This window comes from Alligator mississippiensis, chromosome 9 (genome assembly GCF_030867095.1).
Source record: "Alligator mississippiensis isolate rAllMis1 chromosome 9, rAllMis1, whole genome shotgun sequence".
Lineage (NCBI taxonomy): Eukaryota > Metazoa > Chordata > Crocodylia > Alligatoridae > Alligator > Alligator mississippiensis.
Window position 1 is genome coordinate 3,802,290 of NC_081832.1, and position 23,237 is coordinate 3,825,526.

General features: G+C 48.9%; 1 protein-coding gene across 2 annotated transcripts in view; it reads left to right on the plus strand.

Annotated features, from left to right (window-relative positions):
- KCNQ2 (potassium voltage-gated channel subfamily Q member 2) overlaps positions 1-23,237 on the plus strand; it is a 107,202-nt gene that overhangs the window by 41,746 nt on the left and 42,219 nt on the right. The window contains exons 3-11 of one of the 2 annotated variants that reach the window (XM_059713193.1): positions 215-341; positions 1,959-2,134; positions 3,748-3,873; positions 7,633-7,743; positions 8,309-8,404; positions 10,785-10,879; positions 15,743-15,772; positions 21,028-21,096; positions 23,123-23,152. In XM_059713193.1, coding sequence (XP_059569176.1) covers positions 215-341; positions 1,959-2,134; positions 3,748-3,873; positions 7,633-7,743; positions 8,309-8,404; positions 10,785-10,879; positions 15,743-15,772; positions 21,028-21,096; positions 23,123-23,152 — 860 coding nt within the window. The remainder of the gene's footprint in view (positions 1-214; positions 342-1,958; positions 2,135-3,747; positions 3,874-7,632; positions 7,744-8,308; positions 8,405-10,784; positions 10,880-15,742; positions 15,773-21,027; positions 21,097-23,122; positions 23,153-23,237) is intronic. The other variant, XM_059713194.1, reaches the window with a different exon arrangement.

Genomic DNA, 23,237 nt, shown 5'->3' on the forward strand with positions numbered 1-23,237 from the left:
AAAGATGCTGAAAACCAGTCTGGGAGCAGCCGACACCGAGCCGGGTTTCCGAACGGTCTGCAATACGCTGCTGGAGCACAGAAACCAGTGGGTGCTTTTAAAAAAATAAAATGCAACACAATGGACTTTTATTACCAACGCAGTCTGTATTGAATCTGCAGTCTTTTCTCCCCCAGGCTTTGTTCTTGGACTAATTGCATGGTCTCCCTTGCAGGAAATAGTCACCATCGTGGTGTTCGGCGTGGAATACTTCGTCAGAATCTGGGCCGCCGGGTGCTGCTGTCGATACCGGGGCTGGAGGGGAAGGTTAAAATTTGCTCGCAAGCCCTTCTGTGTCATCGGTAAGACCTGCCTTGCTGCAGTGGGCTTGAGAAGTGAGGGCAGCTCCCGTTGAGAGTGCAGAACGAGTACAGCGTGTGCCGGGGGGATCTGCGTGCTGGGGTTTGCCATATGCCAGGAGGAGGGGTGCACGGGAACCGAACCTGGAGGTGTGACTGTGGCCAGTCTGAAATCTAGCTGAGGGATTCCTGGTATCGGGGTGCAGGTCCTACAGGGAGCTAAAGGGCAAAGTACCTGCTATGGAGAAGCCTGGCTTCCTGTGCATATGTATGGATCGGATGCTCGGTTACTCCGGGCTCATGCGGAGAGGAGAGAGGGATGGAGCTACGCTGGTGCCTCTCCATACCCTGGATGGGTGCTTGGCTCTGCCCGGGTCCCCGTATCAGTCAAGGCAGCCTGAGGAGGACATCGAGTGCTCTTAGTGTAGAAACAGGCGCTTTGGAAATATCAGGAAAGGAGAAGTTGGGTAGCCCGCATGCCTCCCGCATGTCTGTGCCTGATGGATCACTTCACCTTCCTGCAGCTCCCATTTTGCCTCCCCATAAAATTGGCATTACCCGGATTATCGTCACTGCTTTCCAGAGGTGAGCCCCAGGCCCCACAGCTGGATCTGGAGCCTGACTGCGGGTACCCAAACCCCTAGGTATCGAGCTGAGGTGCCATTTCTAAATGGCCTGAGGGTTCAGGGCTTATGGTTTGGGTCCATGTTTAGTACTTTCCTCTTAAAAATGCACCCGCTTTTCCTCAAACAAGAAAAAAGGGCTGAAATTGTCCTTCCTGAAACACAGGCCTTCAGGCTTGCCTTAGTGAGTTAGGCATTAGGTGTTCACATTGCAAGGTGGTCCCTACGTGGAGCGTGGGTGGAACAAGGGCAGGCGCTTTGGAGGTGCTTATTCCAACCCCGAGCTGTTGCATTGTGCATCAAACCAGAGCTCAGGCCTTGGACTCTTGGCTCCATTTGTCCAAGAGGGGAAAAGCGAGGAGAGGAGGAATGAGTTTCATTCAGCCATGCAGTGGATCAGTCTCTTGAGGTGAATATTGGCTTGCATGGCATTATGCCTCCTCCAGAAGGTATAATGCCATGCAATACAGCCCTTGCAATACAGCCATTGCCATGCAATGGCATGCGATACAGCCCTTGCTCTCTGCAATATGCACACGCCTGTTCCCCTGATGGAGAGCTGGTAGGTGTTAGCATCTTTGCTGGTTGCTCTCCAGCTCTGGAAGGGGGACGTTGAATGATATAGGGATAGACACTATATAATACACTGAAGATGTCAGTGCAAGAGCAGACTAGCTGAGGGCATGAAGTGAAGCGGGACATCTGAGACTCTACTTGGCTTTGGCTAGGCAGATGTGGAGGAGGCAGTGTGTATCTCTCAGTTGGCACAGTCAATAGTACCACTGGATGATGGCACCAAACTAACTCCAGATTATAAGGGAAGGCTAGAACAGAGGTAATGTCTGAGGGGTCGAATGAATCCATCCGAGCGCCAGTGTCATTGCACCAAGAACAGTGAGCTGGATATGCCAGTTTGGAAGCGCCCACCCAGGGGTGGTGGGGCTGATGGTTGGTGCGTGAGACCTCTGATGAGCCGTCTCACGCTCCTTCCTTGCAGACATCATGGTGCTGATCGCCTCCATTGCCGTGCTGGCCGCGGGATCCCAAGGGAACGTCTTTGCCACGTCGGCACTGAGGAGTTTGCGGTTCCTGCAGATCCTGCGCATGATACGGATGGACCGCCGAGGAGGCACTTGGAAACTCCTAGGCTCCGTCGTCTATGCCCACAGTAAGGTGAGCGACACCTGGGCAGCTAGATTGGTCTCCATGTCTTTGCTGATTTATTATGGTATGTGTTTGACTGTCATTGGTAGGAAGCATCTTGGACAGGAGCTGCACTAATGATCTTCAAAACCAGAATGCCTCGGGATTAGTAATTAGTGCCTGTTTATACCAAAATGCATGTTGCAGAGAGGATGCACATTTTCCCCACTGGAGTCAGCTATCAGAGGGCACCACAGTCCGCCCCCTAATCATCGGGAAATGGTGCATTCATACTAGTCACAGAAGTGATCCCCAGTGTGTGGCATTATCGGCCTTTCCCCCGTTTGGAGAAGCACTCAATCACGTTTTGTTTCCTGTCACTTAATTTAGGCAATATCCGACCTATTTCCTGCTATTTGCTTCCTGTTGAAACCTTAGCAGATATCTCAGAAACGATACTTCCTTCGCCTGCTCTTGTATTGACATACCCAAAAATTGTAACCGTTTAAAGAGTCTTGATTTACCCTGGCACATGTAGGTGATATCACCCTGTTGCCCCCCTTCTACAACAGGCTGCAAAGAGTCTCAACTAACTGTTCACGCCTGCTGAAGAATAATTTTAGGGGTCAGATGCTGGGGGTGCGGGAAAGCGTGTGCCATCCTATTCCACCTACGGTTTAATAAAATGAAACAATATCTTGATTTTTGACATGGCAACTTTGGTTATTGAAGGCCTATTCGAAAGAATAGGTATGGTTCAAATGTGTTCTCATTTCTGTGCAGTGTGAATGCAATATTAAAAGAAGGGGGGAAATTAAGTACCACTTCCTCCTTCTGCACCGTTATGTGCATTGTCCTGCAAGTGAAACTCTGCATTTGAGGAAACCAGAAACAAGGTGATACACCTAGAGACTTTCTTGATTGATTGCAAACTCCATCCACATTTCTCTCCACACATTCAGAGCTAAACTCCACTGAGCTCTGCCCAAGCGAGAACCAAACTATATGTTCGTATGACACCAAGTGAGCTGCAGCCAACCCCATGCAAATCCCACCTGCTCTTCTTCACACTCATGCAGCTAATCCAGTCTCTTGTTTCTGCTACCAAGTATTCTCCAAATGCATATTAAGCCCAGAGGGGTGCTTTTCCTAAACAGGGTGAAATAAGCTACATTACCTCATACCACATCACCCCTGTCCATGAAACAGGGCATTGTCACATCCAAAGGGTTTTGAAACTAGGATATAAAATCCAGATGCAAACTTTGCAGCTGGTTTCCATGTAGATGCAGATGTGTTCCCAGCGCAGAAGTGATGTGGTCTCAGTTCTGCACTGTACCACAGATTCCCCCTGTGTGACTTAGCTCAGCTCCCCGTGTCTCAATGCCAATGGAGAAAGCCATCCTTCCTCTCTCTCACCCTTTACCTCCTCCTTTCACATGGTCAGCTCTTCAGGGCAGGGAGGGTCTCTGATTTATTACAGAAAGAGCCCCCATCTCGGCTCTCCCATAAGGCGACAACTACTATTACTAGTTGGAAAGTCTCATGGGAAGGTTCAGCACTGCAAGCCTGTCCCTGCCTTTGGGAACACCCTTGAGGGTGACAGTCCCATTATTTTGTCCTCTTTCCTATCTGTCTTGCAGGAGTTGATTACTGCCTGGTATATTGGTTTCCTCTGCCTGATTCTGGCCTCCTTCCTGGTGTACTTGGCTGAGAAAGGAGAGAACGACCACTTTGATACCTACGCAGATGCACTCTGGTGGGGCCTGGTGAGTAATTTCTGCAAAACAGCTGCCTGCTATTAAAATGAAATAGCCATCAACCCTCCATCTTCTCTTAGGAGAGGAATTGACTTATGAGCAGTTGGTTAGCGTCATTATTAAATGATTCTGGGCTACTCAAATTAGATATCTCTCTCAAATGATCCCTTTTAGAAAATGCTGCAGTCTCTCCTTCCATGAATTATCTGAAGCTGGGAAGGCAGCAGAAAAGCTCCCATCTGCTCTCAGGGCTAGATGAAGACAGCCTGAACCATGTACTTTGGCACGAACAGGCCAAAAAACCCCAGCTATTTTACTGGGTTATTAAATGGAGTGCCACCCTAAATTTGGAGGCAGGAGAATAATCGTGGCACGTTGAAATTTGGACTGCAGGGCTGCTGTCTTAAATGTGGGAGCGGTTTAAGAAGACGAGGTTGGAGAGGCATTTGTTTGGGGTGGCTTGGGAGCAGCAAATCTGTGCAGAAGGTTGGACTCAATGACCTTAAAGTCCCTTCCAAACTTTGGAGAGGTTGTGGATGCCAGAAGCAGACTGGGAGGTGATCAGCTCTTCTTTTCAGTCCTGAACAGAGTGATCAACACAGCAGAAACTTCGCGGTAGTAGCCAAAGGACTCATTCTGGGTATTGAATTTGGCCAACGAAGAGATTCTCATTAGCTTCTATGAGCAGACACCTAGCATAAGCAGAGAAGCCACGGTACAGCACTTGTGTTTCTTGGGAATACCATAGGCACAATTCCCATGGGGGTATTACAGCTCCATACTTCCCCCTTGCATGGGATTAGTTGTTCTGCAACAGTTGAGCCACGTCCATCAAAGATGCCGCATTACAAAAATGCGCCTCTGATCATTTATTTTGACAAGTGCTGCTTGCTTTTAATTATTTATGATCATTCTTCAGAGTGTGCGGTTAAATGCACTGTAGTATGTTTTTGTAAGATTAATGGGGTCTTTGTAATAGAAAAGGCCTTGCTACTGAAGGCACTCTGCTATTAAATCTTGGCTGACAAGAGAGGAAAGGGCACTGCTTTAGTTTTTCTGTGCGCACGTTTGTGCGTGTGCATGTGAATTATTGGATTAGCAGATTGACAAAGAAGGAATTAATGAGGTTTTAATCTACTTTGTTCATTGTTCTCCTGCTCCGGCACTTCCGGAAGCCAATCTGGGCCTCGTTGCAAAGCTTGTAAGACCTGCCAACGGGGTCCTGACCAGAATCCATGGTCTGAACAGCTCCAAGCTTTGGAAAGAGTCAGCTGATTCAACAAAGGGGACACAAACCTGCTGTGAAGTCAGTTCAGTGGTGGTTCAAAGTTTTTAAGTGCATTGATTACAGTTAGAAAAACAGAGCAGGCCTTGATGCAACCAGAGAGCAAAACTAAGAACTAGTCCCAACCCAGGTGCCACCCCGATCTGGAGACAGATGGGCTCAAAGCTGTGCTCCCTGCTGATCCAACTCAGATCTCAAAAAGGAGGGAAAGCACTGCAAGCAATTCATTGAGTGTTTTTCCTTCCTTTTTTTCCCATTAAAACACAATATTTAATTGAAAATTTGGCCTGGAGTAGTGGTGTGTGGTTCTCGGCATTTCCCAAGGCCATTATCGAGCCTTCGTTCTCATTCCTGCTTCATTGCTTTCCCTTGCATGAGGTCTGAGTTCTGGAAATCAGGGAAGTTCAGGTTTTATGGGCGAAATCAAGTGAACAGGATTTATGCCATTGCCTCCAGCGGGGTCAGATTTCTACCTCCGATCCCAATTTTTGCAAGTTGAGCCCATCGCTGGTAAGAACAGGCTGTTTATTAATGTGGTCCTGGCTATTCACTGTGGCCCTAAAAAACAGATTAGTGGCCCTTGAACTGAAAATGAATGGCACAGGAGAGAGGATACCTCAGAAGAGCGAGATTCGCCTGCTTTGAAGGACTGTACTTGTATTTTTAATTCATTCTTCAACTCTCGTTGTTATAAAATTTTTTAAAAGCTACCCAAATGTGCTTTATTAATGTATTTATTCTGGATGAATTTTGCATCACACATTACGGGGGCTGTAAGCATTTTGGGGCAGAGGGGGTGGTCTCATGCATTTGCAGCGTGCTCTGTTTATCCTCTACATTGAAGAAAGTCTCCGCGTTGAAGGGGAACATGCCCTTTCCCAAAATCAGTGTAAACAAAGGTCACTGACTTCAGGAACAGCTTGTTCTAAGCATATTTGATATGCATACAAGCAGTATCCACTGCTTAGACCATCTAGTACAATGCCTAAATACCCTTGTAGGGTGTCTGGCATCTGCAGTTGTTTCCTGGTCTAAAAGTAGATTCGGGTCATAATTCCAGCATCCCAACCATTTGGGGAATGTCTGTATCCTTTTCGATGGCATCCCCCCAGGTAACTCTTGGCTATAAACCGTTCGTTAACAATTCAGTGATTACCAAATGAAGCGGTGTCAAGTTTGTGATTCAATATAGAAGAGCCATTCACATGCTAAATGCTTTGTGTAAATGGCATCTAATTGATAGTGCACTTAATACTTCTGATTAGAAACTGCTGTGGGGAAAGCCACTAATCAAGACCCACACTTATTTATACATCATTTTGTTTTCAGCTGACACGCACGCAGCTTCACTAAGCACATGGTGTGGGTTTAGGGATGCTGTTTTAGACTTCAGAGGTGTCTGTGCCCAAGCAGGTGGAAAGGATGGCAGCTTTCATCTGAGCCCTCAGGGTCCAGCTGGCAGAGGGTATGTGGAAAGCTTTCTGAATCAGGTCATCTCTGCCGGCTCTGCCTCCACTTTCTGTCTGGACTATCAGGGAAGGCTGGGTCCTGGGCTGCCTTGAGCAGACTTTCTGGCACTAAAAGCCATCCATCAAAGTCCCCCCCATCCTTAACCAAGGAAACCCAGAAAATAAATCTCTGCTTGTATCTGTTTCCCCATTTTATAGTACGTCCCAACCACATCTCTCCTCTGCTCTCACAACATGTACATACCAATCTTTCAGCCCCTGCCTGGAACAGCATTGCAATACTGCTGGGGGGAAAAAAAATCTCTAAATTAGGATGTATGAAGCAGCAGTAATTCATACCGTCAGCGTAATATGCTGTTTTGAAATTGGAAGGGAAACCAGTTAATAAGCACTGTTGGAAAGATTAGGAATAAACAGTTTCAAATCTTTATGCATGCAAACAGCTCTGCCTGATTTGCAAAAGCCTCGGCTGAGATGCTAAACAAGAGCGTGGGGGCCACTGTGTTATTGTTCTCAGTCCTGAAGGAGCGATCCAGTCTCCTACAGGGAGGTTTTGGACCAGCAGAAGCATTTGCAGCAGATGGCAATAACCTAGATATGTCTCTGGGATGGTAAGAGCTGCCCATCCTGAGTGACTGCAGTAAAAGCTCGCACCCTCTTCCCTGGAGCAGTGGGAGGAAGGGGGTTGCTTTGTGGATCTAGCATGGGGCTGCAGTTTGCAGTATCTTGCCCCAAATTTCCCTTTGCAGCCCTGGGCAAGGCCAGCTGAGGACAGGGGCCACAGGGTAGGCATAATTTGGTGTTTAGGCTGCTCTGATTGAAGGAATGAAGGGACAGATCAGGGGAGAGAGGAGGTATGGCCAGGCTGAGATGCTGCACCAGGCAGTGGCTTTCAGGAGCTCTTGAAGAGAGAGACACAAGCGGCTTTCTCAGCTGGCACAGGCATTAACTCGGGGTAGATAAACATGGCCACTGGAGCAAACAGGCTTTGATGTTGTCTCATCTCCCTCCTAGATCACACTGACGACCATCGGCTACGGGGACAAGTACCCACAGACCTGGAACGGGCGCCTCCTTGCTGCCACTTTCACCCTTATCGGGGTTTCCTTCTTTGCCCTTCCTGCTGTAAGTAAGCAGCTGAATATAACGAGCCTTATTGCTATCAGCCAACCTCGGGGGGCTTTGACCCTGGGGGGGCTGAAATTGCGCCGGTGCACGCCTCTCCAATTGCACAGGGGTCATGACGTCTGAATGAATTGGGCCGGCTCCAAATTCAGGACGTTGTTCTGCCAGAATAACAAGCCTGGGAAAACTTTTGCCCAGCCTTTTTTCCCCACCGGCACTTGCACAGTCCAAAATTGTCTCCAACCAACAACCGAGTGATTTTTTTTCCACTCGCCGGGATTATTTTGATGCGGGTTTAAAGAGGGCGCTGCACAGACGTGGTTTTTTTTTCCTGCCTGAGGATCCTGGGTTGGCTGCAGCGGGGAGGGAAGGGCTTGTGTTGTATTGCAGTGTTTGTGGGAAGGGGAGCTGGTTGCCCTCGTGGCATGGCCTTTTGTGACATTTTAGAGGGGATGGTGTTGGGTAGGAAGTGAATGAATTGGAGGAGAAATGTGGTCGCATGAGAGCTGCCACAAACACAGCTGCATAGCACAAGTCCAATGCATGTCCCATTTCTGTCTTCCAGGGCATTTTAGGTTCTGGGTTTGCTCTGAAGGTTCAGGAACAACATCGGCAAAAGCACTTTGAGAAGAGGCGAAACCCTGCAGCTGGCCTGATTCAGGTAAGCAAGCAGCAGCCAGGGACAGCCGCCCCCAGCACCGATGCTAGACCCGCATCGCATGGGCTCTCACACTGCTTGGGATCACTCGGTCTCATCCAGCAAAGAGGAGCCCTAGGAAGCACCTCCAGGGCAGTTTGGATGTTTGCACGTGTTAAACATAAGGAGCAACCCCTGGTTTTGAAGGCATGGGTGTTAAGAAGCCAGGTCTGGTTGGACAGCCCAAAGGCGATTGCATTCGGGGGTTAATTTGGGGAGAACTGTGTATACTCATGCAAGTGAGGGAATCTTAATGCAGCCAAAGTTGGCTCGGTGCAAGCAAGGACTGCATGCGTCGCCTTCACCACGGGCTTCCAGCGCACCTCAGCTTCTCCTCCTGAGAAATGGTAATGGGTCGCTATGAAGTCCACTCTGGACTGGTCTGTCAGCCACACTCTGCCCAACCCATGGCTGACTCCATGAACAAGATCCTCAGCCCCCCTTTTATATTCTGCCCCACTTGTATAGCAGGCAGGGAGTCGGCATACTACATTGGGGTGAAGTGAAGATGCTCTGCCTGAACTTGTGGGGCAGTGGCCCCTCTAGGCCAATATAAATAGCTGAGAGATGGCAAGTTGTCCTAATGCCACCATCTCCACTATCCTCAAATGAGATGGCATGTAGTCCCAGGTCTTCACCACTGACCGGCTAATGGGAAATGACCCACTTTATTCCTACGACCCATCCATCTCCCTCAATATTTGCCACTGCTACTAAACAGAGGAGCATTGGAAGTCGGCCTAATACAAAACAGAGTCGTATGTGCGCTTGCCCTCTTGCTGTCAGACCCTCTTTATTAAATGTAGGATTGGAGCACCTGTGGCCCCATTGTCATGGCAGGCCTGATCTCATGCCATCATAGTCATTGGGACTTCATCCAAAGCCCAGCAAATCCCAAACCCCCATTTCTCCATAGGAAGGAGCTCTTACTTGGTCTTACACAGAAGAGTGCCTTGAAGGGGCAGGCAAAATGACAGCAAAAGTGAATCCAGCAGTCCCACAGGCAGGTCCCCAGTCAGGAGCCTTTGTATTCAAGCCTTTCAGATACACTGGGTCACATTTTTTGCAAAAACGCTGGAGAAGGTGGAAAGGTGACAGTTCGAGGCAGTGTGGAAGGTGCCAGACAACAGCTGGCAACTGGTGTTGCTTAAAAATAAATGCAAGGAAACCAGCCATGGGATAGAAGCGTATGCCGTCCGCCAAGCTGGGGAAGCAAAGTAACAAAATCCAGCCTCACTTCATTAGCGCTAATGCAGACAAATTCATTACGGCAGTCTGTTTCCCCCCAAACTGGTTTTACACAAGGAGAAATTTTCTATTGATACAATACGAGGCTGCATTCAGGAACACTTTTTTTTACCAAGAACAGATGTCTGTGCATACAGCTGTCTGGATCCCCAGCTTAAAGATTTTGAAAGTAACGTCACTTTAAAAAAAAATGGGGGAAAAACCCCTCAAAACACCCAAGCTAGTTAACTCTTTAGTGGCCTGTAACAGGCATTCGATGCATCATCTGTCAATCGCTGTAAGTCCTTAGTACCAGGAAAAGGCATTTCTGATCCGAAAGGTTAGGTGAGAGGAGTAACTTGGTGTCATCCTTGTTTCACTACAGTCTAAGTCAAAAAAGAAGTGAGTTTTGAGGTCCCTGAAAATATAGACCAATTACGGCCAAATTCTCCTCTCACCTCAAACCTCAACTTTCCTTGCTGCAACGTGAGCCCATTGCTCCTTGTTCTGTCATCTGTCCCCACTGAGAGCAGTCCAGCTCCATCCTCTTTGCAGCCCCCCTGCAGGGAGGTGAAGGCTGCTATTCAATCCCCCTCGGTCTTCTCTTCTGCAGACTGAATATGCCCAATTCCCTCAACCTCTCCTCACCGGTCAAGTGCCCCAACCCCTGAACCATTTTCATTGCCCTCCGCTGGACTCTCTCCAACGTGTCCACATCCTTTCTGTAGTGGGGGCCCACATCTGGACACAGGACTCCAGATGTGGCCTCCCCAGTGCCGAATAGAGGGGAAGAATCACTTCCCTCCATCTGCTGGCAACACTCCTACTAATAATCCATAATAATAAATCAATAATAATGTGATTTTGCTTTATGCATACCATAACCAACCAAAAGCCAGGACAGCCGTTTCAAAGCCAGTCCCATCATTTCTTTCAGGTATTCTTGTTTCAAGTCCCCAGGTAAACCCTTCCTTCCACTATCAGCTGCCTCCAGTCGTGGTGGTCCTGGAGGGGAGGTGCTGCCTGTGGTTTCCTTGCTGTGAATCAGCGGACAGGGGCAGGAGGGATCCTTAGAGCTGGTTTTCGCTCACCCACCCAGCTCCCTTCTCGCCCGCAGGCTGCTTGGAGGTTTTACGCCACCAACCTCTCTCGAACGGACCTGCGCTCCACCTGGCAGTACTACGAACGCACGGTCACCGTTCCCATGTACAGGTACCTGCTCTTCCAGCCCTTCCTCCCGTTTCCCTTCAGACGCTGATGTTACCATCCAGCCCATTCAGTTTTTCCATGAATTGAATCATTTTATGGCTTTTTTTGTTTTTTTTTTAATGCGCATTATAAACTCGCCAAGTGTATTTCTTTTTTTCCTTTTTTTTGTTCTTTTTAATTATACATTTTGGTTTTGTTCTGGGTTGTATTGTCGTGCTTTATTTTAATTTCCACCGTATTAATTTTCTTCTTTCTTTGTGTCTATGTGTTATTGTGTTCACCTTTATTTCTCTGCATCCGTTGTTAGTTGCATTGTGTTGTGACAGTTGCCCCGGCAGTGCGTGAAGACCTCCTCGAGAGCTGCCCTGGAAAGTAGGTAAATGCTTCTCTTGCCCTGCCCTGCCGGCGCTCGCTCCTGGGTGTGTTGTCATGTCGTCCTGACGGGAACCGAATTGTTCTTCTGCCTTTCAAGCTCTCGCCCCTTGACCGGCCTTAACCTGCCCCCAGAGCGCAGCCGTTTTGTTCCCTTGAATAGCAATTGGCATTCACGCGGCATGCAGCCATCTCCGGGTTCTCCGTGGCTGGCGGGGACAGCCAGGTGGACAGCCAAGGTGGTTTGACTGTAGTGGTTTGCAAATGCAAAGTGGATTGCGTGGCTTTCCCCCATGGTTTGCCTGAATTCAGGTCCTCCAGGCACATTCTCCCCTCCTGAAATTCGGAGCAGGCAATGGCTGGTGGTCGTGGGGAATCGGGTGGTCCGTGGAAGCCCAGGGGAGTTGGCATCACAGCTGCATTCCCTGCAAGTGGAAGCTTTTTTGGACTCCTGAAGTGCACTCTTGAGATCCCTGCTTGCCACGGGACAGCAGCGTCTTTCCATTTAAATCCAGCTCAGGCACAGTTTCAGCAGCTAGGCATATCCCAGCCTCAGCGAGTCCTGCTGGTTTCCTCTCAGAGGCAGAAACGGCTTGTTTCCAAGCCATCGCCTGGGTATATTCTGTCATCTGTCCTGCCAGTGTGCATGTGGAGGGGCAGCTTCTCTACAGAGACGCAGGCTCCTCTCTGAGATGCATGAGAATAGGTTCATGGTCAAGGTGATATTTTTATTAGACCAACTAAATTTTTGCAAAAAAAATTTTTTTAAAGTATTTCATTGCAAGCTTTTGGGCACAAGCATCCTTCTTCGTATCAATCTGGATACCTGAGAATAGGTTTGATTACCTGGTTTCCCCCAGTGGCAGGCCGGTGGGAGAAAATCATTGTGGTTGCAGCAGCTTTAGCATCATTTACGTGTGAGCTCTTCTGATTTTCAAGGTAGCACTTTGCTGATGCCAGTGGAAGATAAATGGCAGGTGGAGTTATTTCCCTTTTTGGGGGGGGGGCTTTGCATTTGACCTGAAATACTGCAGAAGCCACGTAGGAAATCCCTGGGATGATGCCCAAGGCCCAGAAAAGGCAGAGCTCCCAAAAAGCAAGGCTCCTTGTCCTCCCTGCCGTTTGCACACGGTGAAACGCTGTGTTCTCCCCCCCGCAGGCACCTTCCACAATATGACTCTCATCGTGTGGGTATCCCTTGCTGTTAAAAATAGAAAGCCCTGTCATTTTGCACATCCGTGGCTCCGTGTCGCGCTGTGCGTCTGCAGTCAGCGTTGTGCGTCCCCTGTCAACGTTAATGTGCTCACGCGGGTCTGCACGGGGCTCGCTGCAATGTTGTAGGCATCGGATGTGTGCGTGGTGCCAGAGGGGTTGACTTGTCGTTCTGTGTCGTGCACTGAGACAGCCCAGGGGTCCCTAATTTGCCCCCAGAGGGAATATCCTAGCACAGTATGGTGTTGTGGCCCTGCAGGTCTGTTATCTTAGCTGAACCACTACATGAAGAGATGTGCATTGTACCTCTGCCTCTGTTTCTGCTCAGCCTAATTAGGCCTGTTAAGATCCTAGCCAGAATAATGTCTCCTGGTGTAAGCGTGGTGAACCCATGTGCAAAACCCAGCATCCAGTCTCTTAATCCATGTTAATTGACCCTCAACACTCACATCCCTCATGGTCAGGGAAGTTTCCTACTGGTTTCATCCCAGTGTTTGTCTATTTGGGTTTTTTTTCCTTTGTTTAAAAATGTTTACGGACTCACTTCAGTATTTCACAGAGGAGATTGCTTCCCAACTGCATTCAACTCAGTCAAGAGATATCGTAGTATTTGACCTCGCTTCTCCCCACAACCTTTTGCCTTTAGCTCAGGATATGTAACTGGGACTGGGGTCAACTATTAGAGAGAAGGACTGCAAGCAGGATCCAAAATCCATTGTAACCCATGGAAAGACAGGTTTTCAGTGGGATTTGGATCGGGTCCTGTGGCTGTTGGAAAGAATGAGCCTAGTTACACAGCCGGACGTGGAGTGAACCCTTTTTTAAGTGAATACTTGCTACATCTTTTAAGTTCTTGATTTCACATGGAACATAAAGCTAAAAGTCATGTCAGAAGTCAATTGGCCCATTCAGTGAAGGCCATTTGGATGCATTAAACCAGAACGCAGTCCATGAAGGAGCAGGACCATCTTTACTAAAAGCCCGTAAAGGATGAAGGTCCTCCATGGCAGATGGGCACTGTGAGATAGACCTGGACATGACCTGTGTTCACTGGAAAGGCCTTGTCCCTAGTCCTAAACAGGCTGGCATGGAGGGTGTAGCTGGAAGTCAAAGGCTGTGGTACATTGGAATATGTGAGTTCATGAGCCATTGCACCCTTTGCAAATGGACAACCACTGTGCCCAAGGGCAGGGTGAAGCCGCAGGGCCAGCCCCTTGCACTTTCCTATGTCAGAGAGGGAGGATTTCTCTTCCCTTCCCCGTCACATTTTACCTGCAGAAACCTACGGTTTGATTATTATGCAGTACGCAGGTACACTGACTGGCACACCCCAGAGACATAGCCCCGTTACAAGAAAACCATGTTGTACCCGAATCATGGCAAGGCCCACAGAATGGGTCTGGATGTGAACGTCTCCAAATGGCAGATACACCTCCTATCTTTGTTTTACACTTCGGTAGTGCTTCACAGGGCTCTATTATAGTCCAGCTTCCAAACATAGCCATGCTGCTGGTAGAACAAAGACCCATGCACCACCCCAATGCTGAAGGGAGTGCATAGGGTCTGGAGGTTACAGAAACAGTATTGGGCATGGGAGAACAGGGGTTTTTCTTCAACTTTGTCTTTACTCCAGGTGGGGATTTTGCAAAAGTCACTTAGGGTTATCTCTTTGCAACAGAGTTCTCCTTCCTATAAGGGGATCATTCCAGCTCCCTTCAGACAGGAGTTGGGGGGGACTCAGAAATGGTTGTCAGCTGCTCTCTGTCCATCACGTAGACATGCAAAGCATGATTAGATACGTGCCCACGTGAAGCTTAATGAAAGCAAAAATCTGAACGAGGTCTTTTAACACCCTTGGGTAACGTGCCAGGTACACTCATTTTTTTGGGCTACATCCTCTAACTGATGCTGCATGCATGCATTAGCAGCTGTGCCAGGGAACGATTTGACACACGCGGGGTTCCCTCTCTAACGTACAGCCGCTCCTGTCAGCCTATCTTGAAACCTGCCAGGCCAAACTCACCAAAACTCCTAAAAAAATAAAATAAAAGGGTTAACTCTATGTTCTGGCTGCGACTCTCATCATGCACAGAGGCACAATATTCATCTGCCCTCTTCAACCCACCTCCCTAAGGGATTCCTGCGTTGTTTCAAGTTGGCCAGTGCAACAAGGCATGTCAGCTGCCGATGTCATGTCACACGTGTGGGCACTGGGTTAGGCCTGCCACAACACAACTGATGAAAAAGGCTGGTTTTGGAGGTGGGTAGGAGGACACGATGTTCTCCTCAGCTGGCAGGGGAGCAGATAATTTGAGGTCTCTTCTACCTTGGCCCAAAGCACTCAGGTTGGCATCGACACACCTTCGGCTCGCATAGTACTGCTTAATCTTCATGAACGGGCTGTCACAGGGCTCCTGCTGACATGGGCTTACGTATCCCTTGATGTCATTCCAGAAAAGACATCCTGCTTTACACAAGGAAATTTGGCTGGATACCTCGGGGACATCACGGTTCTCCGAAACATCATGCGCTTCAGTGCAGTAGACCTAGCCCCACATCTCATATAACTAAGACATGCAGGAGACCACTGGGTACATGCACATGTTGGATCTGTAACATAAATACCTTGCATGGACACTTATATATGCATATGTACACACTTACCTGTCCTTAACTTTTGTGCATTATTAACCAGTTCTTCAAAGCACAGTGCCCTTCAGCACCACAAAGCATAACCGTGCCCTGATCTTAAAAACATCTGTATCTCTGGCATAGGCCTTCTATATTTGTTGGGTTAAAAAAAATCAGTGGCCCTATAGCTGGATTTTTATATGTGAAGATCTGTTTTGGCAGTTGGCAGACCCAAAAGATGTGCTTCTGGAGAGCGACATCACTTACGATGTCAATGTTTCAAATTCTGGCTGTCACCCAATTCCAGGGTTTTGCTGATAAAACTTCCAGGGGTAATGATTTTTTGCAGTGGACGTCTCTATAAGGTGGTCTTCCCCACCTCCCATTTGTTTTACCTGCCTTTGCCTTTTGAGCAAATTGCAAACCAGGTGTTAGTGGAGACGGGGCAGCTGAGGCCGCGGTGTTTAGTCCTGCTGCAGCTAAGGAAGTGGAAGCCAATTTGGGTTTGCCAGCCACCTGTAAGCCCAGGTCAGAGTGCCCCTGCTGACTCGAATACATGGAGCTCACGTGCTAATTTTCTTTATTCTGTTTCTTTTACTGTTTTTCTTTCTCTTATCTCGTTGGTTTTCTTTGGTGAAAACACTTGACAAGCACGCAAACGCAAACGTACGGGGCCTCCAGGTATGAAGTGCATGTGAATCTGCCTCCTCCCGCTGTGTGTCATGTCACTCCTTGTTCTTCGTTTGGGACTGTAATTTGCTGAGCGCCTTTGCTGAGACCAAAGGTCAAATTTAAAAACCAATCCAAACCAAACCGGGCCCAAAGGAGATCCCCGCCAAGCTAATTCCATGCATCTTCATAAACAGCCTAGCTCTTTTGCACTCGTGTTGGGAAACTGCATCTAGATGACAGTCAAAGGAAGGACGAGAGGGGACCGTTTGGGTTGGTTTTCTTACAACGACTTGCTAAGGATGGTACACGTATCCTCAAATTCATGCGCCAGGAACCCGTCCCCTTGCTCTTCTGCTCCTTTTCTACACCCTTCTCTCATTTCCACTTTTCCCTTCCACTCTTTTCTCCTCCTTTTTCCACTCCTACATACCCCACTCCTTGTGTTAGCAGCTACAACTACCCCTAAAGAGATATTGCACCAAAATGATCGTCCTTGCTCAAACGGGGGCAGTCTGCCCTCTTTTTTGGAGGGCGCTTCCGTCTCAGGAGGGTGTTTGAAGGTTGTCGGTGATTCACTCAGCGTCAGTCTTCCCCGCGAGTCGATGCTAGGGGCAAGCAAGCTATCTGTGATCAATAATTCATTCAGTGAATTTAACCTCTTGGGATCTCCCTGGCTGCAAGGATTTACAGTATATATATGGGAACCATAAGAATTATTATAAATCTTATTATCCCAGAGGCTGCAGAGCGTAGTGGATGTCCAAATCCGAGCAACACTACATTTGACAGGCATCACGAGGGGTGATAAATATTTTAAGAAAGGCAAGCGTGATTTTCTATTTGTCGTCTGGTATCTTGAGGTCAGGGAGTCAGATTCTGCTCTCCGCGGTGACCGGTTTAGTCCAGATGAGCTGCACGGGGGTCATTGAAGTGCATCTGATTCAAGGCATGATGTTCAAGCCTGGCCTCCATTTTAGCAGTCACAAGCTTTTTAGTCACAGCCTAGGGCCATCGCGGTTCTGCTCCTGCAGCTAATCTACAGGCAACACACCCAATAAATTGCAAGTACAGCCTTCAAAGTCTATCTCATTTTTACACAAGGTGGAAGGCTGATTTGGGGGAAAAAACCGGGCCTTTTATCTGGTGTAAGGGAATGGAAAATTACTCTTTTTTTTTCTCCTGCTCTCATTACAATCAAGGGGAACATAACTGTGGGCTTCAGTGGGATCTGGAATAAGTCCTGTATAGTCTCTGGAAATCAGCTTTGCTGAAGCTAAGGGGAGTGTCGATGAAGCAACCCAATGCAGCTACTGGGACCAAGTTGCACTGAGCCTTAAGCCGGTCTTGGGTTTTGTGTCTGCGGTTATGGCTGCACTTGGCAACGGTGCCAAGAAAAGTGGACGCAGGATCTGAATTAGGGTTTAGAACAGATTTGAGTATTTTTGCAAACACTAATTTCTTTTAAAGCAGCAGGACTCCCTAGGTGAATACAAGCTTTACGATTGGGCTCATAATACTCGGGTTACTGCAGCCTCTGTCCCACCAAGAGAAAGGCCCAATGCAAAGGAAGAACAACTGGGAGGGTTGGGAATTGGCTCCTCTTAGAAACTGGATTTGCTACAGCTCGGTCTGCCCTTGTCCCATCTTCCTCCACAAGAAGCGGTCCCCACCTAGCTCTGACATCCCATGCCTCCTCCCACTCCTCCTCATCACCCTCACAATCTCTCTCTCACGTTATGACGGCCGCTTTACAAAGCAATTCACACCGACTCCATCGGTGGGTGTGTGCACGCACGTGCTGTGTCGTACAGCTGTCCCCCCTGTGTTGTGTTGTGTGATGGTATTGTGTTTCGGGGCATGAGCACCCTCCTGTCCCGGCTCTGAGACGCGGCCGTATTATTTGTGCTGCCCTGTACCAGCAAAATTACGCTGCTTCTGCTGACGGCAGCAAACTCCTGAAGTCGGTGGTGGGTTTCTTGGTGCTGTAACGGCAAGAGCAGGTGTGTCCATTCAAGGAGAGGTATGAGGCTATGAAGTCCTGAGCCACATGTACAGACCAAACCTGGAGCAGGCAGGAATTTGAAGACTGCTGTGTTGAGTAGCATAAACTGTGTCTATTGCTGTATTATGTGGCTCTTCTTGGTAAGCTGTTTGTGTAACAGAAATGTGCTTCCTTTCGGCATGACTGAAACTTATGCTGGGAAGAGAGAGAGAGAAAATGGAAACCACCCCCTGGCTAAGGCTCCTTCCCCGAATCTTCCCGCAAAATGCAGCAGCACTCACTTCACAAATTGCCCTTTCGCCCAGGCTCAGACGGGCAGAAATTGAGATGCAGCCTTTTAACATGAAACTCTACAAAGCCCAGCAAGTTGCATTGCAGCTGCACTGCATTGCAGTTTCATGGCACTCTGCAAAGCCCGCAGTTGCATTGCAATACACACTGATGCGGGTGTATTTGCCCTCGTTTTTTTAGCTTCCTTGCCCCATTCAGCAGCTGGTATTTGGAAGCCTTTCCCTTGACCCTGGCCCAGGATCTGGCAACCATTTTCAGTGCTCAGCTATGGCAAAGGAGTCCACTGGGACTATTTCCATGTCCTGGATCTGATTGAGCTGCTGACTGTCCAGGTCCGATTCAGTGTGTCAGTTGGATTCCTGCCGATTTGCTTATCCTTTTGGGGAAAGCAAAAAAAAAACATCCTCAGAGTTTTTACTGGATCTCCCGAAAGTAATCCTCAAAGAGAATAAGTCGCAGCACTGCCGTTACAAATCGAGGGCATCTTGTGCTTGATTTGTGCTCAGCTGGAAGGATTTTGCAGAAACCTCCCAGCCAGCCTGAGTGGCAATAATGATTAAACCCTCACCCCATGGCATGACAGCTTGAGTGAAGTCATGATGCCATCAGCTCCTCGGCTTCAGCGTGTGCTGTCCTTCAGGTGGGAGATCACCTCCTGCTGATGCTTAGAAAAGAAATGTGTGTTCATCATCAGCAGAAGCCAAGGCTACATTTTGAAGCCTATTTTTTGGGCCGGCCTTTAGATTTCCAAGCAAAGGATTTGGGAATCCTTCATGGGCCAAATTACCTTTATATGCCGATGGATAATTGTGCCTCTACCTGTGGATTTTGCAAAACTGATGTCCTTTTTCAACTGTACGTGTTCGGTTAAGGACAATTGCAGATGATTTCGCGATCCCGACAAACAACGTGTGCACCATTAGCTCTTGCCTTATTCTGTGAGAAATGCAAAAATCTGGAACTCTGGGTTCAGAAATGATCCTTTTTTTATTATGCTAACTAGGAAATTGCAAAAAAATATATATCTTTTTTTCTGTGAGAGGCGCTCATTCATCTTTCTCATTCCCCGTTATCTGGGAAGCACTGGTGATCCCAGTCTATGCGGAAAGTCCAAGTGCTCGTCATTCTTTCCCTCTTGCAATGAGGATGGTCAAGCTCTGCTCCTACCCACAGCAAACTTAGACTCTCCTTCACCTCCTGTCACATAGGGTCCAGTTTGGGATCTGAATGCTGCAAGTTCATATCCCAAACAGACAGAGGCTGCAGATATAGGAAATACCTTTGGGGTCTTGCTCTTCTTGCTTGATGGAGCACCTGAACCAGAACAGATGGGGAGAAGGGCTGCCTCTGTTGCTGCTCAGCCCCCTCCCCTTCCTTGCTGGCTCTGCAGCATCAGATCACAGCCGTTCGATGCGAGCGGCATGTTTGTCTGGAGCACGAACAAAGGAGACGGAGGCACTCTGCGAAGGAGGGCGTTCAGGCGAAGCAGCTCCTATGGAGGAGCATAAATGCCTCGCTCTGCTGCTTTCAGAGCCCAGGAGATCCCAACAGGCCTCTCCCAGCTGTGAGCAGCGACCCAGGCCCATTTGCTGCTATGAGCAAGGGTGTAACTATTTAAGACATCTCCCTTGAAAAGGATGCCGATGCAACGGCCCAGCTAAACCGAATGAAACAGCTCGACCGAAGGAAGTGTGTGGCATGCTCCTGGAGCAGGAGAGTGTAGCTCTCCTGCATGCACCAGCCTCTGGTCCTCTCTCAGAGCCTGACTCTGGAAATTAAGCACCCCCCAGCACAGGGACAGGGATTTTGGGGCTGACTTCACAGCCTAAAATGGACTGACAAAGCTTGGGAAGACAGCGGCAGTACGATGAGCCTTGTCACCCCTTCCACCTGAACGTCTAGACCCTGAGCCGGTTTTTAAGTGGATCCTGGTCTTCCCAGCTAAATGTGGCTGTTGTCAGGGAAAAGACAGGAGGCATCTCTGACATCTCTGATTCACTTCCCCGTCAGCTGGCAACTCGACTGTGAATATCACTATCAAATATTGATAGAGCCACATCCCGACCGCTCCTGGTTTAATGGAGTTTAATAATACTGCGGAGCGCGATAGTACTCTCGGTGCCCTGCACCGTTCTCAAACGTCTTTCCTCCTCCTCCAAAAGCCAGGAATAAAGGGGGGCAGCACAGTTAGTACCCACTGTGCCATTTCCACCCCATGGGTTTTGCTTCAGGATGAACATAGGGAGATCGGTGGGTCATTTCAGGGAGATAGGCGGGTCATTTCTTTAAGCAGTGATCGGGGCAATTAGGGTCAGCCTTTTTTTGTCCGGGGGTTTTCCATCATGAGCATGGGGGAAACCTTGGCTGCGTGCTAAGGAAGAAGGCAGCCCAGGCCCAACTCAAATCTGCACTGTGCATTTTGCTTGGGGAAGCTTAAGAAAGCGCCTCTGGCTCCCTGCAGTTCTCAGGGCCCTTAGTCAACCAGGAAAATCACGTTGGAGGTGTTATCCCTTCCTCCCCTGATCCCACCCCAGCTCCCAGCAGAGTCGTGCATGTGGGAGCCCTGGATCGTGTGCACTGACTTCTTCTGCACCCCCAAGACTTGGGGCACGACGTGTCACTTAATGCACAGCCCGAGCCCTGGCCTCCAAACAAAGCAGGGCCAAAAGCTCAACTGCAGGCAGTAAACAGCTGCTGCCCCAAACAGCTGTGCTCAGAAACCCTGGCAGCTGCTTGTCTTCTGGGGGGTTAGAGCTACAGCAATATTTCTCTCTCTCTCTCCCTTCCCCTTCGTTCCCTGCCTTAGGGAACTACAAGCACTCAGGTCCCTGGACATCCTCTCCCCATGAGATTTGCAGGCCATGAGACAGATTACACTGGTTTAAAAGTGTGGGGCGGCAGGTGGAGGGGACGTTGCTGGGTGGTCTTGGCCTGAATGTCATTATTAATTGTCCTCGTTCTCTTGCTTTAGACTCATCCCGCCTCTGAACCAGCTGGAACTGCTGAGGAACCTGAAGAGCAAATCGGGATTGACTTTCAGGTTAGCAACATTGCTAGGACAGCTCTGAACCCACCTGTTTGGAGAACTGTCCCTTTGCTTTCTTTCGTACGCTGACAGCTCCAGAGAATTTCGGTGTATCTGGATGCTAGTAGCAACTGGGGTCACACAGGGACCCCCGCGCTGCATCCCTGTCCCCGTGTCAGCTGCTTGCACATTGTTTTCCCAAGTCCTTCCCAACATCATCTCCTCTTTGGTGTTTGCTGGGGATGCAGGCAGCAGTCGAAAGCTGCATCTCTCTTTGGCCGTGAGCCGATCCCTTGAGGATATGTCTATACTCTGCAGACCTCTGTACTCCTGGAAAGCATTGCGTTCAACCTTGCCCTGCATATCTGCTTCTGCTTTCATTCACCCAACCCAGATAGAGGGGAGTGAAGCCATGTCCAGACTAGCAATAGGTACCTCCAGAAAAGCTTTGCCCCCTCAGATCTGGGTTTCATGTGTGTGTGAGGGGGGGAGCATGTAGCAGGGCATGTTGGAGACCTGTGCTTCCCCAAACTGGAGGGGAGGCGATGCACACACATTCTTACTCAATGTAGAGACCACAAATGGGGCCTGATTGTTCTTTTACATATCCACTTCCCATCCACTTCGGTGGATTTACTCCTGGTTTCCACCCCTCTGAGGATAGGAACAGACACTGCATTGCCCTGGAGCAAGTTTATCCCAGAATAAAGTTTATCCCAGGATTGATGCTCACACACACACACACACACACACACACACACACACATCGCCCTTTCAATCAGGGTTTGGCGAGTGGCTGAAAACACCCACACTTCAGTGATACAATCCCGGGATGACGGTTCAGACATACTTTGCAATGTTCTGGGATAAATAATTAGTCTTTTCTATCCTGTGAACCTTTTCAGGGCTTGTCCCAGGGCAATCGACAGGGACATCTGTAAAGACTGTATTTTGCTAGCCAGACCGAGCAAAGAGCTGGAGAGCTTTGGGCTTTGAGGGAGTGCATCATGATTGATATAATTGATAAAGCCTCTGCTGATTAACAAGTCTGACTAACGTATTTGATTGTGGAGGTATTTGATCCCTGGTTTGGGCCTGGCTTTTAACTTGCTGATAAGTAGCAATGGGGGCTTGGGAGTGTGCCTGTGCCTGTGCTATATTCCCCAGCCCCTAGATTATGTCTGCTTGACCAGGGAAATTGGATGGGGCTTTCTTCAAAGCTCATTTCATGCCATTCTTCAGTTGTTTGTAATGGTCACTACTGAGTATCCAAAGGTCCAAGGGGTGAAGGTCAGACCTGCCCATCCACCAGCATTTGGAGGAGCTGGATCCAGAGTCCCTGTGCAAACCCTCCTCTGGATCTCAGCTTGAACTCCTCCAATGGATCCAGGGCTCTGGATCAGGCACGTCCCTACTCAGAGGGACAGAAGTCCTTCCTCCTTTCCTGAGCTGCATCTGCAGCACGTGCAGCCCCCGGTGACGTGGGTGGGAGAGGCTGGGCTCAGAAACAATTGAGACCCTAGCACAGAATTGCCAAGTTTCCACCAGGCCAATTTTGATGTGTAGAGGGAGGAGCTCACACCCCCACGTCTGCAGGGCAGAGCAATGCACAAGGCAAGAGGAGCCTCGGGAAGGACATGTCGTATGTCAGCTCCACGCCTAAGGGGGCGAAAGGAAAGTTTGTGGAAAGGCATGAATGTCCTGAGCATGAGTCCAAACCATTTGCCTCAAAGGCACCACGGGAAGGAAGGCCCAACAGAAACCCTCCTGCCAGTCCCATGGCTGTGGGGCTTTGTAGCGATCTGCACGGCCACAGTTCAACCCTCTCCATCTCGTGCGTCTCCTCCAAGGTTTTGTGAGTCTACAGCTCCCTCCCTACCCAGCCCTGAGCCCCACAAGCAAGTGCTCCCTGCTCTCCCTCCCATCCTCCTCACTTAGCTGTACTGTTTGGTTCTGTCCTTTCGTTATGTTTTAACAGTGAATGCAACAGCATCCTTCCCCACCTGACTCCATGCTAATGTACTATTGCTTCTGTTTAAAGGAAAGAGCAGCAGCCTGAGCCATCGCCAAGGTCTGTATCACTGCCAACATGCCATTCCCATGCTTTACGTGTATATGTGCGTGTACCATGTGTGTGATGCCATTAAAACAAATGC